The sequence below is a fragment of the Podarcis muralis genome, chromosome 2, assembly GCF_964188315.1.
Source record: "Podarcis muralis chromosome 2, rPodMur119.hap1.1, whole genome shotgun sequence".
In the NCBI taxonomy this organism is placed as follows: Eukaryota; Metazoa; Chordata; class Lepidosauria; order Squamata; family Lacertidae; genus Podarcis; species Podarcis muralis.
Genome location: NC_135656.1, coordinates 1,718,195 through 1,734,853, shown reverse-complemented (window position 1 = coordinate 1,734,853; position 16,659 = coordinate 1,718,195). Strand labels below are relative to the sequence as shown.

Here is a 16,659-nt window from a genome sequence, read left to right as displayed (position 1 = left end):
CCAAGTGGATCCCCACGAGGTGTGCTTTGGGGGGCGGGAAGAGCACCCAGTGGCTTTCCACCATTTGGCCTAATCAGGCCACCCCTATATCTCCTTCTTTCTGTTACCAGTTCTCCTATGTGGATGCAGATGGCAACCCCATGCAGGTTACCCAGCTCACATTTCTGCGCCTGCTTAGTGCCATTGCACACCAAAACTTCACCCTCCTCTGCCAAAATGTGGCTGCCTGGTATGAGGCCGACACCAACAGCCACACTCGGGCTTTGCATTTTCTTGCCTTCAATGGTGTGGAGCTGATGCACAACAGCACAGAAGCCCTTGTACAAGCCTTATATGATGGCTGCCAGGTAAGTTGTTGGCCTTCGGCTCCACTGTGACCATGTCTTCACGTCAGGCTTGCCTTTCCCTATATATCTCTAGAGATTGTCTCAGGGCCTCCTGATGTTCAGCCCAGGATTTGGGAGGAGCTCCATGACTTGCAAAGGGAGGGTCACTCTTACGGATGGGCAGCTCACTTTCTGGTCCATCTCACTTTTGCATGTGTTTACCCATTAGATCTCTTCCATCTCATTTCTCCAGTAATTATAAATATCTGTATTTCAGTATGTTAGATTGGCTCTGCTGGTTGGTGCTGGATGAGAGCTGCAGAGCCACAGGTTACCAATCCTGGCTTAGAATAACATATCATTAAGCATTTGGGACGTGGGTGGTGCTGTGGTCTAAACCACAGAGCCTAGGGCTTGCTGATCAGAAGATTGGCAGTTCGAATCCCCGGGGTGAGCTCCCGTTGCTCAATCCCTGCTCCTGCCAACCTAGCAGTTCGAAAGCACATCAAAGTGCAAGTAGATAAATAGGTACCACTCTGGCAGGAAGGTAAACGGTGTTTCCGTGCGCTGCTCTGGTTCGCCAGAAGCGGCTTAGTCATGCTGGCCAGCTCCCTCAGCCTATAGAGTGAGATGAGCGCGCAACCTCAGAGTCGTCCGTGACTGGACCTAACGGTCAGGGGTACCTTTACCTTTAAGCATCATTAGGCGCTGGGGGTGAAGTGCACAGTTCTCTAGAGCATGGGTAGGCAAACTAAGACCCGGGGGCCAGATTCGGCCAAATTGCCCAATCGCCTTCTCAATCTGGCCCGCGGACAGTCCCGGAATCAGCGTATTTTTACATGAATAGAATGTGTCCTTTTATTTAAAATGCATCTCTGGGTTTTTTGTGGGGCATAGGAATTTGTTCATCCCCCCCCCCAAAAAAAAATATAGTCCGGCCCCCCACAAGGTCTGAGGGACAGTGGACTGGCCCCCTGCTGAAAAAGTTTGCTGACCCCTGGTCTAGAGCAACAAAGTGATCTGTGAATGGCCCATGGTAATTAGCAGAGTGGGGTGGCTGAAATACCCAGGGATTCCTATAAATAGGGCTCTAGTCAGTCTCTTTCTTAATTGCACACACACCTTGAACAACGAAGGCAAAGTGAGACTACCGTCTGGCCAAACAACCTTTGCTGCTTGAGGTGAGCAGGAAGTCACACCCCCACCCCGCCCACTTCCTGCGACTTCTATTGTGCTCTGCTTGATGGCAGACTCAAAGCATTTGTCAGAGGGCTTAGCTCTGGAGAAACCCTGCAAGATAAATAGATGGAAAGAGAGAAGAAGACATGACCCTCTCCTGTAGTCTGAAGAAGTACAGTCAAGACACAGGGTTCAGTTACCACCTTTGTAACTAGCCTTAATTTCTCTGCAGGTTGGTTTATCTCACCTGGGATAAAATCAAGGCAAAGGCCCCACCTTTCTTTTCTCTTGGCTGCTGCTTTGTCTAGAGGCTTGTCAACTCCTCATCTGGCAGGTGTCCTAGGTTTTTTAAAGCTTCCTGACAGCCTGAGATTTAACGGATCTGTTTTGTATTCTGAAACCTCGGCCAGCTGGCAGTTGTTGCCTGGAATTCCTGGGCCTGCAAATATAGCAGAAGGAGATGATTGGTGGACTCCCTGGTGATGTCACAAACTGTCCTTCGCTCTGTATGGAAAGGTTGCTTGTTAGTGTTCTTCCTCATGGGGATGTGCCTGCTCTGTCTCGCAGAAAAAGGCTCACATATTCCCCCTCTACAATTCTACAATTCATCCTTCTCAGTGAGAGATACATGCCCTGGCATGTGTGTTGGCACTGGTTATTTCCATAGTTAGATAGTTTTCTCCCTTGTCTCTCTGAGTAGACCGCCTTGTCTTTGTGGGTTCAAGGCCATTGCCTGCTTGCCCCCCCCCCCCCGCCTTAACTCAGTGATCTTATGGCTCTCTGACTAAGATAATTCTTTTGCCTTTCCCAAAACCGCCAGTGAAACCATGTCATGCTCTGTTCCACCAGCAACTTCCCTACAGCAAGCATCCACAATGTGGCTACTTTGCCTACCGATGTGCTCTTCCAGCCTTGTCACGTGATTTCCTTACTCCTGTCTCAGGGCTTCTACACAGGCTTCTCACCCCCTGCCTCCCCCAAGATTTGGCTCCTGACGTTCTCTTCTCTACTCCTCCAGGTACGCAAAGGCCAGGAGCGGACAGTTCTGCAGGTTGTGACACAACGCGTGGAGCAGCTTCCATTGGCCGATGTGGCTGTTCAGGATTTCGGGGACACCAACCAGAAGTTTGGCTTTGAGCTTGGGCCTGTCTGCTTCAGCGGCTGAGCCTGAAGATGGACAGCTCCCTCTAGACTGTGGAACCACCCCTGGGGAAAGAGAGAGAGCTAAAATGCTCCATTCTCCCTGAAGTTGGGCGTGGGAGATGAGCCAGCCCTGGAAAGACCTGCCGTTGTATTTAACCAGATGACAGCCTCCTATTTATGCGGCCAAGGTCCCCTTGGGGCTGTGACTCTTGGGGAGCAAAGCAGGGCCCAGACTGAGCCAGGGCCCTCCCTTTCTGCAGCCCCGACAAATGGTGCTATTATGCCGCCTTAGTGAAGCACTGGACTGACTGCTCAGCACTGGCCACCTGCAGGGATGGGGGCAATGGAGACCGCATCCCACACTGCTGACCTCCTGCCCCTGCCCCCCAAATAAAGTTCCCAGGGGCATTAAGACTTTGCCCAAAGTATCTTGTAACCTGAGACTTCAGGACCATTCTATCTGTACAGCTTCCTGTGAATGGACATGGGCACAGTGCAAACTGAATAAGGGGAAAGGAAGACTTCCTTGGGTGATCACAGAACAGGATTCAGGTTCGAATCTTACCCAAGACTTAAGGACTGATCATAGGTGATCCAGAGCTTCTATGCTCTCCCTTTTGAGCTCAGTTTAACTGAAAGATATGTGTCCAGGCATGACAATGGTATCCAACTTAGATTGGATAATTTGGGCCCAACAGAACCTCTTAAGATCTTCTAGGGACTAGTGGGACAGGGAGGGGCCCAGCCAACCAAGAAATGCCTAGATGCTTGGAGTCTGTACCCCATTTTGACCATTATTAACTCTTGTCTATTTCTGCTCTGGTGCCAGATGGTACCCATGTAGCACACAACACAAAGTCTGGGGAGCTGAGGGGGGCTGAGTATTCCCCCCCCCACACACACTTTTAGTCCTTATAATAATCCCAGCTGTGAACTTTCATGCTGGGAATAGGAAATAAGAGGAAGCTCTCTATCCCCTTATCACCCTTGTCTATCATTCCGTCCATGCTGGGCAGAGAGTGAAGAATTCTGGGTTCTGTTCTCTAGGCCCTCTCTCCACTTTTGACAGATGCCTGAAAGATATGGCTAGCGATTCTGACATTCCTGTCCTTCTGTGGAAGGGTGATGATATGGTGCTAGTTAGTTCCCAACTATCAAAGAACCTGAATGTCTGCCAGCTTCCTGTTGACCAAAGCTCCTGAGAGTGGACGCAGGACAAAAGTCTGAAATGTTTGCTTTCTGTGCTGTCCCACACTCATCCCTTGGCACTGACCTCCCTTCAAACTCTGGTGCTAAAAGCCTTTATTTGTATGCTTTTTCTTTGTATCTCAGGCTGTGGCGCCAAGTGGATATGTGTGTTTATCTGTGAGCGTGTGTGCGTGTGTGTTATTGTATCATCTAACAATCTGTATTAAAATCCTCAGAGCGTGTGACTGCCCCACTGTTTTTGTGCCAGCTGGCTGTTCGAGAGACACCAGCCAAGCCAAGACTGCCTAGGTGCAAAAACAGAACTCAAAGCTAGATAGAAAGGCTTCCGGGATGGTTTCCTTGCCTGTTGGCTTTCTGGAATGACAAAAACATTGCAGATGACCTCTTGGCTTCCCTGTTCTTTTGCTTGGTAACAAGGATTCTGTTTGATTAAAAGCAGATGTGTTTTCCTTTCTCAAGACATGGGGCTATTTTCTAAGTCAGGGATAGGGAACCTTTTTTCCTTCAGATATTGCTAGACTCCAACTCTCCTTGCTCCTTGGCCACAGCGGCTAGGGCTGATGGGAGTGAAGTTCAACCATACCTGGAGGACCGAAGATCCCGTACCCCTGTGCTTCCCCCCCCCCAGAGTTCAGAGGGTGGCTATACTTGCTGCACCAGCACCACTTGTATTGGCAGGACTTGACAGATAAGTTTAAGTCCATGGCTAAAATAGCTTCCTTGGGAGGTGAGCACAAGTGCTGAAGTAAAATGGAAGAGGACAGTGCAAGATTTAGGGTGGTAGGGGTAGTTCCCACCACCCAGGGCACCAAGCTGAGGTGGGTGCAAAATTGAGAAGATCCATAATTGAAAAGATCCATTTGGGGTGCCAAATTTTGGCCTCGCTCAGGGTGCCATATTACCAAAAATTACCAAAGTACACCCCGGAGTTATTTACACAAACAATGCACCTGCTCCTCTTCTTATTTTTCCCCCCATCATGGGTAACTATGCACAACCAGAGAGGATTTAGGAGAAGTGAAATGCCAGTAGACAAATGTCACAGCAGGGAGCGCTGTTAGGAAGAGAGTTACATTCTGTCTGTCCTTCTCCTATTCAGCGGGAGGTAAATTGAGGGCTTTATATGCACTCTGTGATGTCAGTCCATGGCCAGATTTGATTGGCTAAATAGCACTGTGAGGTCAATGTCATATTCATGGCAGGATTCCCTATTGGCAGCGAAAGCAGTGGGAGGAAGCAGCATATGGGGAACAGTGGCTATGAGCAGGCATGAACAAACATGCTAAAACTTAGGATTCTCTCTCATTCCCACCCTCCCCATGGCAAGTTCCACTGCAGAATGCCTCTCTTACAAAAGATGTGATGTAGGACAAATCCATCTCTCCAAGCTGGGCTGTCTATGTTAGTTTTAGCAGTTAACTGTGACATGAATATTTCAGTAGATAGAGGCCTAAATTCTAATATTTCTTTTCTGTCACTTCCTTCACTTTCCTGAACTTGCTCATTTTATTCATTTTTTTGCAATTCTTGGGGCTTAATTGCAATCAGGATTCAGAAGAGCTCATTTTTCTTTTTAACACCAGGACATGACCTTACAAAGTGTATTTTTTTTTTAAAGAGAGAGAAGATGGCAGTGCTTCCAATCAGAGGCAGAGGCAGTTGTGTTCAGTCATCTGCGTGAGCACATGAACATTGTATTTGCGGATGAGGTGCACCCACCCCCAGGGCCCTTGTGCATCCCCAAACATCCCTGTATTGGCATTTCCTTGAATACAGGTAGAAATCTCCATGTGATCTGGGACACTTACAAAATCAGGATTCTTCACTGAACATAATGTTCTTCTGGCATATAAGCAACATGGATTGAAGGGACTTGCAGATCTTCCCTTTTCAACACAGGGTTTGGCCAGGACAATGTGTGTATGTGGATATCATGTGTGAGGGAATTGGGAGTGAGGCTTATGGGCATAGAATCATAGAATGGTAGAGTTGAAAGGGACCCCAAGGGTCATCTAGTCCGACCACCTGTAATGCAGGAAAATCCACTAAAGCATCCATGACAGATGGCCATCCAACCTCTGCTTAAAATCTCCAAAGAAGGAGAGTCCACAACCTCCTGGGATGCCATTCCCCTGTCAAACAGCTCTTACTGTCAGAAAGTTCTTCCTGACGTTTAGTCAGAATTTCCTATCTTGTAACTTGAAGCTGTTACGGAAAATCTGGGTGCGTATTTGCCCTGCCACCCAGCTCGTCGGACAGAGTCCGCGGGTCCTTGCGGAGAAAAGGGAGCTCAGCCAGACACAGGAGCAAGATACGAAGATCCAAGTTTATTGCGCAACAGGTTCAAAACGAGATTGAACCCCGAGAATGGGGCGACAGAAACTTTTAAAAGTTCCCTCCAAGTCCCAGAATACAGTGCACGAAACGTCATGAATACATTATGGGAAGGTTGGGTTTCACAGGTTACATCATGAATATATTTCACACGTCATGAATATATTAAGGAAGGGTGGGGTTACATTAATTAACATTTGAGATAAGGGAGGGGGAATATGTAGAGCGAGATATATACATAAGTAAACATTTATTGAGTATCGGTGGTGGCAAGACAATGGGTCAGAGATATGCATCGTCTGTCACCTAATATTGCCCGGAGGAAAGGTTAGGCGAAACGATCCGACAGGATTAAGAAGTTCCTGTGTACGTGCCCTGCCGTTTCGGGGATTATGGAGGTAGGGGTGACATCATGGAGTCCAAAGGGAGCTGAGTTGAATGACACCAAGAGCTAAGAAATCGGAGTTATGGTCGATTTTATATCAATTTCCAAAGGTTTTCTATGTTTTCCGACCCATCCCGTATTGGTGATCAAGAGCGGAAACAGAATGGACACATTGTAGCAAGAATGGATACATTGTAACAAGATTTTGACAGTTTTACGAGGTCTCTGGTTTCGGATCCATTGTTCTCACAGTGGGGGGCCGTCAGCAGCTTGTCAGGAGTGAAATGAGGCGTGCAGTAGCTCCCTGAGCTAGCTTCTGCAGGGCGAATGCATGGCTGTGATTGGCTAAAGCGCAGCTCAGTATAGTGAATGGGGATACATTATGATGCGGTCTACTCACGTAAGAAATAGAGCGAGAGGAAGGTATAAGAAAGACGGGGCTTATTTCGCCTGTATAGAAATAGGAAAGAGAGCCTTTTATTAACAAGGCAGGGGTATAGTGTGGTGCTTGTGCAACGGTGTGGGGGCTGAGGGTTCTAGGCAGAGTTGGGCACTATCGAGGTCATCGCCTCGGGCCCCTTCAGAAAGCGATGGAGGGGAAGGTGGGTGGCCCCCCCCTCCTCCTTCCGTATCAAAGCCATTGGTTTGCGTCCTACCCTCCAGAGCAGGAGAAAACAAGCTGACTCCATCTTCCATGTGACAGCCCTTGAGATATTGTCTTTCCTATCTCCTCTCAGTCTCCTCTTATCCAAGCTAAACATACTCAGCTCCTTCAAGTGCAACTATTCTGCACACCTTCCAGCTTGTCAACACCCATCTTAAATTGTGGTGCCCAGAATTGGACACAGCATTCCAGGTGTGGTCTGACAAAGGCAGAACAGTACTATTACCGGTACTTTCCTTAATCTGGACACTAGACTGCTGTTGATGCAGCCTAGAATAGCATTAGCTTTTTTGCTGCTGCATCACACTGTTGATTCATGTTATCCACAGTTTGTATTTGTTAATAGCAGATGCATCTGTGGGTGACCCAATTTGGATCAGGTCTGCAGGAGGGGGGTTCAATCTTTTCCTCCAAGTTACATCTCAAGGTTCCTCTTTCCAGTTTCTACCTTCCCAGGTTCCTCTTGCCAGTTGAACAACCCCAAACTGCTATATATACAGGCAGCAACCATTTCACACAGGGGTTCTGTTCCTGCTCCTGGTCAGCGAAGTGTGCATAAGAGTGACCCATTATGCCTCATCCCACCCCCCATTATGCCTCATTACGCCTTCTTTTGGGTCCAAAAGGACCCCTGCAGAGGTGATCAGATGTCAATTGGATAAGTCTAAAATGGTCACCACCTACTTACCCGCTTGGGGATGGTGTGGGTTATAAGTCCAGTCCATCAATACATAACCCCTAACAGCATCTAGTTAAGAAAAAGCCTCATTTATATGACCTTGGAAGAGGACTATAAGCTTTAACTTTTCATGCAGGTGGGAGGAGGGGGAAATCAGTGGTAAGGAACTGGTAAAACATCCAGTGTTTCCATTCAGGATACCTGGTTACTCCTGCCATTCACAATCTAAAGTGACCCTGGCCATGTATGACAAAGGATATCTGAGAGAGATTCCCTTTCAAGCAAAGCCTCTTTCTGTGCTATCAAATCATGACTTATAATGACATGCTTCCCTTTAAAAAATGACACCTGACCCCAAGCACATCAGGGGCATTTTAAATTGTGTGTCTGATCACTCCAGTCATGCATAGAACAAGGATGTTTTAAAAGAGTCTTTCCAAAGCAGAGGACTGTCATTGTGCAACTAATCTGACACTTTCCCCCTTGAAATTTCAAATAAATCTTGACTGCAGCATGACCTGACTTCCACATCCACTCACACAAGGACTCCTCTTAGTTACTAAGGCTTAGTGCAGGGATAAAGAACCTGTGGCTTTTCAGGCGTTGTTGGACTGCAGTTCCCATCATCCCTGGCTACTGGCTATGCTGGCTGGCATTGATGGGTGTTGTAGTACATCAACATCTGGAGGGCAATACTTTGGGGGAGGTTGCTCTAGCCCTATACTCATTAATATGAATAATTTTCCATAATTGCACCCATCATTATCTTCTATCACAGGAGAATTGTACATGGAAGTCACCCTATTCATCTCTGCAACAATCATATAAAGTAGGCTAATCTGAGAGATGACTTACTCAGGCTCACACGGGTTGAGCATCAGGATTGGGAGTGGATTTGAACACAAATCTCTGGTCCAAATGCAACACTCCATCCACTGTACTACTTTGATTCCACATAGGCATTCACAGAAAGAGAAGGGGAAGGAATCACCATTTTATCAGCTATCAATAACCAGGAATGTTTGAAGGAGCTACTGAAGCAGCTAATTCACATATGGGATTCTTCCCAGATCTGAACTGGAAGTGCTCGCTCTATTTCATTAACACTTCCAGCAGCAGCAGATACTGCTCCCCCACACCCAATGCTTGAGGAGAAGATATTTGCCTTCATTTAGATTGTCCTCACTAGCTCTTCAACTGACTTTATTTGTCCTCAGTGAAGTCGTCCCCTAACTAGATCTGATTAGATGTGTCTGTTGCCACATGTTCCCATTCACATGATGGGACCAGGACTCATGCAAGAAGAATAAAGAAGCAGTAAAGAGAAAGCAGGGGGCGAATGGCGCCAAGGCAGACCAGATAACAGAAGTGAGAGCAGCATTCAGAATCAGAAAAATGTGAATATGCTTTAAAAATTAAGAAGGTTGGGATGGGGAATATTTCTACCCTGCAGTGCTACTTTTGACCCAAATATCAAAATTCAGTGAATTCCTACATGAGCCATCCCTTGGCTATGGGTACAACAGAGTAATTAAAGCAGCATTTCCCAAATTCCTGCTAGTTCAGAGACGCAATGGTTGGGGTTTTTTCCTGTATTGAAAGAGACATGCTTCACTCTTAAAGTTGGATTTAATTTTAGGGCATACAATGACAGCCTTCCCCATGCTTCTGCAACAAGAGCTACTGTTTTGCAGCATTCCTTCTCTTGGGAGACACCTTGTGTGCCCAGGCGCCCCCATCCTACAGACCACCTTAAAACCAATGAATAATAAAACATGACAACTAGTATTTGGGTCAAATAAGACAACATTATTGGCTACAGGCATTGGGTAGAACCAACCATTTCTGACCGGCCTGCTGGAAGGATATTTATTTGGGGTCAATCGGAAGTGAGGGAGTTCTTGAGCTACATCAAGGAGTGGCTCCCTCGCTGGATTGCTCCTGGGCTGTGCTGTCATCCTTGCCCCCGCCTGGACATCTGGACAGAAGCATCACCCTTGATCCCTTTAATGGGATACCCCATTTTTCAGAGAAGCAGGCAGAGACTACAACCTCCCCTCCATGCAAGACTATGGCTATCCAGTACCTAAATTGTCAGAGTTGTGATGATTGCTATGATGGCAAAAGCCACAGGGCTGAAGCCAATTTGCCAAGTGGGAAAATTCCAACTCAGTCCTGAATTTGGTGATTGACAGAGTCCATAGCCAGGTCTTATCATGGCAACACATACCAGCCAAGTAGGGAGGGAGGGAGAACTGACAAAGAAGTGGCTTCCTAGGCAAGCCTCAGGCCTCCTTACTTATATACTCAGAGACTGGATCCAGATGAAGCCAGCCACCCTTATTAGCTTGAGTGAATGCCTTACATAGGAGTCAACTCCTAGGGGCCAAGGTACTTTCACCCCCACAATAAAATTTTTGAGCCCCCCCCCCAGTTGACAGGCATTACCATTCAAATGGTGTGTGTGCACTGTGTCTTGTGATTGATGATGCAGGGCAGGACTTACCTGGGCCGCCCCACCCCTATTTTATTCAAGTTTGAACTCCTGATGCCTTACAAAGGTGCAAACTTAGATGATACTTAAGTATATGTATAATGTGCCCCGAGGCTATGGTTAGCTCACACAGCCACAAAAAATGCATGTACTGTTTGAGTTAGCTAGCTGCATTTAAAGCACTCTTATACCACTTAACAGGACGTGGGGGGTGCTGTGGTCTAAACCACAGAGCCTTGCCGATCGGAAGGTCAGCAGTTTGAATCCCCGTGACGGGGTGAACTCCCGTTGCTCAGTCCTTGCTCCTGCCAACCTAGCAGTTCGAAAGCATGTCAAAGCACAAGTAGATAAATAAGTACCGCTCTGGCAGGAAGGTAAATGGCATTTCTGTGCACTGCTCTGGTTTGCCAGAAGCGGCTTAGTCATGCTGGCCACATGACATGGAAGCTCCCTTGGCCAGTAAAGTGAAATGAGCGACGCAACCCCAGAGTCGGTCACGACTGGTCCTTATGGTCAGGGGTCCCTTTACCTATACCACTTAACAGCTTCCCACAAATAATCCTGGGAACTGTAGTTAGTTAAGGGTGCTGAGAATCGTTAGGAGACCCTCTCACAGAACTACAATTCCCAGCAACCATGACAAACTACAGTTCCCATGTTGGTTTGTTTTTTCAGAAGCCATGATTGCAAAAGTGGTGCAATAGTACTTTAAATGTTAGGTTATAGATGTGCTGTTAGATGCCACCCATATTTATAGATGTTGTCAGGGGCTCAGGAGCAGAGGCACAGGGGAGAGAGGAAATGCAGAGCGAGGGGGAGGAATCTGAGGGCAGCGGAGGGCAGAATGACAGTGACCCGAGAGATTCCATGAGCCTCTCCAGTGAATCAGAAGATTCCCAGAAGGGGGCGCCAATGGCCAGGGCAAGGGGAGTCCCAGGGGGGACACACCAGAAGCAGGGGGCCAGCGGAGACTCCCAAAGCAGTAGCTGGAAATCAGGACCAGCTTCCCCACCAGAGCGTAGTGGGGGGGGGGGGGAAGAGCCCCATAGGTCAGAGTCAGCGTCTCCTCCGGCAAGCAGGGAGGAGGAGTCAGGCCCAGCTAGCATCCCTGAAGAGGGAAGCAGCGACAGGAGCAGTATAATGGTCAGAAGGAAGGTAGCAGGCTGGGCGCGCGCGCCAAGTTCAAATGTACAGGCGCGCGGGACAGCAGAAAACCTGGATTGGGAACCAGGTCCTAAAGCCTGCCGGAGGGAGGGGGAAGACTCAGGGGACTCAGCGTCAGAAGAGTCTAGGAAGGGCAAGACCTCAGCGGACAAGCGGACCCAGAGGAGGAGGGAACAGAGAAAGAGGTGGAGCAAGGCTAGGGTCTTAAACTGGTGTCTGGGGGGAGGAGACTCAGACGGAGCTTCGGCGGTCTAGGGTTTAAGAAGTAGAGCTGCGCGCCGTGGCTGTAAATGAGAAACTGAACTTCAATAAAGACTATTTTATATAACAACGAACTGGCGTTGGTCCTCTGTGAGATGGGACCTGAGGCAGCTCTGACAGATGTGCTGTTAGATGTGCTGTTATAGATGTGCTGTTAGATGCCACCCATTATTTGGCATTGGGAATTCTGTGCAATTACACAGAGACACCTCTAACTTCCACAAGTGATGCTGTGAACAACAGAAGCTGCCTTAAACCAGGTCAAGTCCTCTATCCCAGGCCTCATTCACACCATTCATTAAGAGCTCTTTGATACTACTTTACACAGCCGTGACTTCCCCAAAGAATTCTGGGTTTACCATAAGATTTTAAGTTTTTCTTAATACAGTACAATAAAATAGGGGCTACAACAAATACAAATATAATAAGTAGAATACTGAGTCCTCTTTTAAAAGTAATTCTGGGAGCTGTAGTTTGTTATGGGTGCTGAGAGATGTTTGGAGGCCCCTATTCTGCTCACAGAGCTACAATTTCCAGAGCTCCTTGGAAGAGGGATTGATGGTTCAGCCACTCTGGGAACTGTAGCTGAGTGAGGGGAATAGGCATCTCCTAACAACTCTCAGCATCCTTAATAAACTACAGTTCCCAGAATTCTTTGAGGGAAGCCATGAGTGTTTAAAGTGGTATCATAATGCTTTAAGTGTATGGGGTGAATGTGGCCCCAGTATTTCCTTCTGGAACTTCCAGGTGCTCTCCAGGTGCAGAAAGGTCTTCTATTACATTACTTGCTACCAGAGCTTTATTCAGCTGGGATGTGTGTGTTTTTCTAAGCAGGCAGGCACTGAAACCAGGACCTCTTAAATGCCAAAGAGGTGCTCTACCACTATGCTACAGTTCTGGTGGGCCAGTGTGGTGTAGTGGTTAAGAGACTCGTAATCTGGTGAACCGGGTTCGCGTCTCCGCTCCTCCACATGCAGCTGCTGGGTGACCTTGGGCTAGTCACACTTCTCTAAAGTCTCTCAGCCCCACTCACCTCACAGAGTGTTTGATGTGGGGGAAGAAGGGAAAGGAGAACGTCAGCCGCTTTGAGACTCCTTCAGGTAGTGATAAAGCGGGATATCAAATCCAAACTCTTCTTCTTCTTCTTCTTCTTCTTCTTCTCCCCACCCCCTCAGATGGGCTGATTCTGAACTCTGACATGACTTTGAAAAACTCTCTGGGCTAGCAAGCAGAGAAGCCACCAAGACACCTGTGTCCCATTCTCAGTCCTGACAGAGAATGGTTCCTGTATTATGGGGGAAGAAAAGATCAAGACTGACCTTCATAAATCTTTCAGCTGCACTGTTCAGGGTGATTCCCCCCCCCTCCCCACATCCAAAATAGAAGTTGCTTGCTCAACACATTTTCCCAAACCTGTGCAAGTTCACAGGCCAATCACCTTCCCCAAACATTTGCAGTGGAAAGTCTGGCAGGCGTTGAATATTCAAAAACTTCCGCTAGCTGCAAGTGTGTGTGTGGGGGGGGGGGGGAATGGCTATTAATGTGCAAACCAAAGCCAAGGGCCGAGTGAAATTTGTATTCCTGAGCAGGATGAAGGCAGCAGGTAACATTCCTGCATGCTGATGATTTCTGAGCCTTCTGTCCATGTGGGAGCTTAGTACTGCATCACCAGCAGCACACAACTTCCCAGCATCCAGCCACCAATAATCATAGCTTCTCAGGAACTCTCTGTTAAGATTCAAAAAGGAGAAGCAGTTCACAAATGACAGGGTGCACAAACCACAGGGCTCCCATGCCTTAAGTGGCAGAAGACCAGAAGGCCCCTGTGGTGTGTGCGCCCTGTCATTTGTGGACTGCTATTTGTTTCAACGGGGCCACTTTGCGTAGAGCTTTGTTGGCTATACCCTTCTGTCTCTCTGAATTAGACTAATCTTTACATGGGGAACACATGGGCTTCTCAGACTGCCCAAGGCTTGGGAAGCCTTGATTGTATGCAGTCAGTGCCTTCTGGAACTCTTTGCACAAAGGTTCTCATGGAACAATACATTTGTCGGCCTGCTTTGGTAATTCTACACAAACCAAGCTGTGATGAAAGGAATCTGACACCTGCTGAAACTACCCTCCCTTTCATTAAGCATTGCACTACATTTTCTTTCTCCTCCCCTGTAGTAATAAAATATTTCACTAAATAAATATTGCACTCTTTTTTTTATGGATGCGACTTTCTGGATTATTTAGCAGCATGCTCAGAAGAGAACCTTTTGCCCGGATCAGCCCAGAGGAAGCCCAAATTCATTCTCCTTTCCTACCAACCCTGCAGCAGCTGATTGTTTCAGACTTCCAGAGTGGCTTGTTTTATGGTTCTGGAGCCCGGATTGCCTATCTTATTGGCATAATAAAGACAGGTCAGCGGTGGCCATAAAGAGCAGTATTAGAGAGAGTCTTTTTTCAGCAAGTGAAGATGCTGTATAGGCCCCTGCAGGGGTGAAGGAAGGGGGTGCGGTGGGGGCCAGCTGCCCTGGGTGTCAGCACTGAGAGGGGTGACAAAATGCTGGGTGGCACTCACCACGGGGCCTGCAGAGCGCCTGAGCCATGCGTCTATCCTGGGAGTGACACGGTGGCTTGGGCGCCCGCAGGCTCCGCACTGCCCAAACTGCCCACTGCCTCTCCCCCAGCTGTAGGCCGACTGAATAGGAGGAGGGAGACGCTTCGTGGAGCATCCTGCCCCGGCTCGCCCCACCCCACTCGCTTGCTCTGCCGCTGGGCCCCTGGACTGAATGCTTTTGCTCTTCTGCAGATGGACCCAGGAGAATACAAGCAATAAAAAGTAGACCAAACCAGATCTTATTGTGGCGATAAAGATATGCTTGAAAGTATATAAGGAATTGGGTGGGGTGTGGAGTACAAGAATGGGCTAAGGATGGGCTTGTGGGGTCTAGTCCCCAATTGTTTTTCTTTTTGAAGTAACTGAAATGCTTCTGGGTGGTTGATGAATGTGAGGAGAAACTAAATTTGTGGGTGATCTGGGTTACTGGGTAGAGTATTAATTTGGGGAAAATAAATTAATTTAAGATTACTTTTATCTAGAGTTGTATAGTGGGTAGTTGAATGGTCATCACTGAAAGAGACTTCAATTCATCTGAAACAGGATCTATTGGAAAATGAAGAGGAAGTGTTGGCACAGGGTGACTTAGGGTGCGATTCAAACTAATGGAAGCATTTATCTGGGCTGATCTGGGTGGGAAATTTGTTAGCTTGCCTTCTGGGACGTTTCAGTTCTACACTTGCATTGGTACTTATAAATTAGCCCGTGCAGATTTTGAAAAGTGCTCTATATAACTTCTGTTGAAGCAGTAAAAGAAGGAGGAGGTTTCTCTGGAGCGCTCTTCTCCTTCCCCTGCTGTGGCTATCAGGTGTCCAGGTGTTCTGCACCTATTCCTTTATGTACATAGTGGATCCCAAAAGCATTTTGTGAAAACTAAATGCCATTTACAGTGCATTATGGTTCCCTTCTCTCCCTCCCACCCTCCCTCTCTCACACATGCACAATGCCTAGAATTTGCTCAGCTAAGACTACAAGACACCAACAAGGTAGGCAGGTGTGCCTCATAACTAACCTGCACCTAGGCTTGCAGGTGGTCATTTGTCATGTGTTTTCTTACAAATCAAGTACCTAAAATTTGTTTCCCCCCCACCTTAGCCTAAATCTGAAAGACCAGATTTGTTCCCGAAATGGAATTTTGAAACCTAGTGCAGAGGAGGAAATCTGATGATGACCAACAAGCCCTGACCCATACCCACTGTTGGGGGCCTGATGAATATGCAGAAGGGTCTCTTCCTCTTCTAAGCTTCCTGTGGTCCAATGGCAGGAACAGGCACTAGCTTATTGTCTGGGGATATTAAAGCCTTGAACAAGGAAAGCAAAAAGACCAGACCTTCTTGAATATATCCATTGTTAAGACCCAGAGACTCCTTTCAGGGCAGCTTCAGGGCAGCAGCTGAAGAAAGAACAAAAAGGGTTTTCTTGTAGGACCACTGTGGTCACCCCCAACGACACGTTCCCAAGATGGAGGGTGAGGGAACAGCTGCAGTCGCCTGTGGTTCCTGCGCAATGTTTGCCATCTTGCCAAAGGTTGCAGGCAGCTTTACCTGCAGCAATTGCATGTTGATTGCCCTCTTAAAAGACAAAGTCCAGCAACTGGAGGAACGTGTAGCTACGCTCCAAAGAATTAGAGAGCTGGAACTCTTCTTGGAAGCAACAGAGCACACCGTCTCCACCAAGGAAGAGACAGGGGACTCCCCTGAGAAGGTGGCTAGTTCACCAACACAGGAGCCAGATATATGGAGAAACGTGACTCAAAGAAGTAGGAGGCCCAGGGTTCGCTCTGATTGTTTAGAAATACGCAATCGCTTTGAGGTCCTTTCCCCTAGCATGGAAAACGAAAAGCAGACTCCATTTGAGGATCTCTCCCTCATTACAGTCGATCAGGTATATGAAGACGAGGAGCAAAGGCAGTCCTCTGGGAATGTCCAGGCGACCTTGGAACCGACAGCTCACAGAAGAACCCCGACCAGACCTAAGAGGAGGCGTGTAGTGGTGATAGGGGATTCCCTACTGAGGGGAACAGAAGCAGTGATCTGTGGGCCCGACAAGATGTCTCGGGAAGTGTGCTGTCTCCCCGGGGCTAAGATCCAAGATGTAACTGAACGACTGCAAGGAATCATAAAACCCACTGACAAATACCCCTTCCTCTTGGTTCATGTGGGAACCAATGACACTGCAAGCAATAGCCTCCAGAAGATCAAAAGAGATTACGAGGC

At 47.8% G+C, this 16,659-nt stretch overlaps 1 protein-coding gene across 5 annotated transcripts in view; it reads left to right on the top strand.

Annotated features, from left to right (window-relative positions):
• COL5A3 (collagen type V alpha 3 chain) overlaps positions 1–4,078 on the top strand; it is a 125,305-nt gene extending 121,227 nt beyond the window's left edge. For all 5 annotated transcript variants that reach the window (XM_028721183.2, XM_028721182.2, XM_028721181.2 and 2 more), the window contains 2 exons: positions 111–347; positions 2,524–4,078. In XM_028721183.2, the coding sequence (XP_028577016.2) occupies positions 111–347; positions 2,524–2,670 (384 nt within the window). In that variant the 3' untranslated portion in view covers positions 2,671–4,078. The remainder of the gene's footprint in view (positions 1–110; positions 348–2,523) is intronic.
• The last annotated feature ends 12,581 nt before the right edge of the window (positions 4,079–16,659 follow it).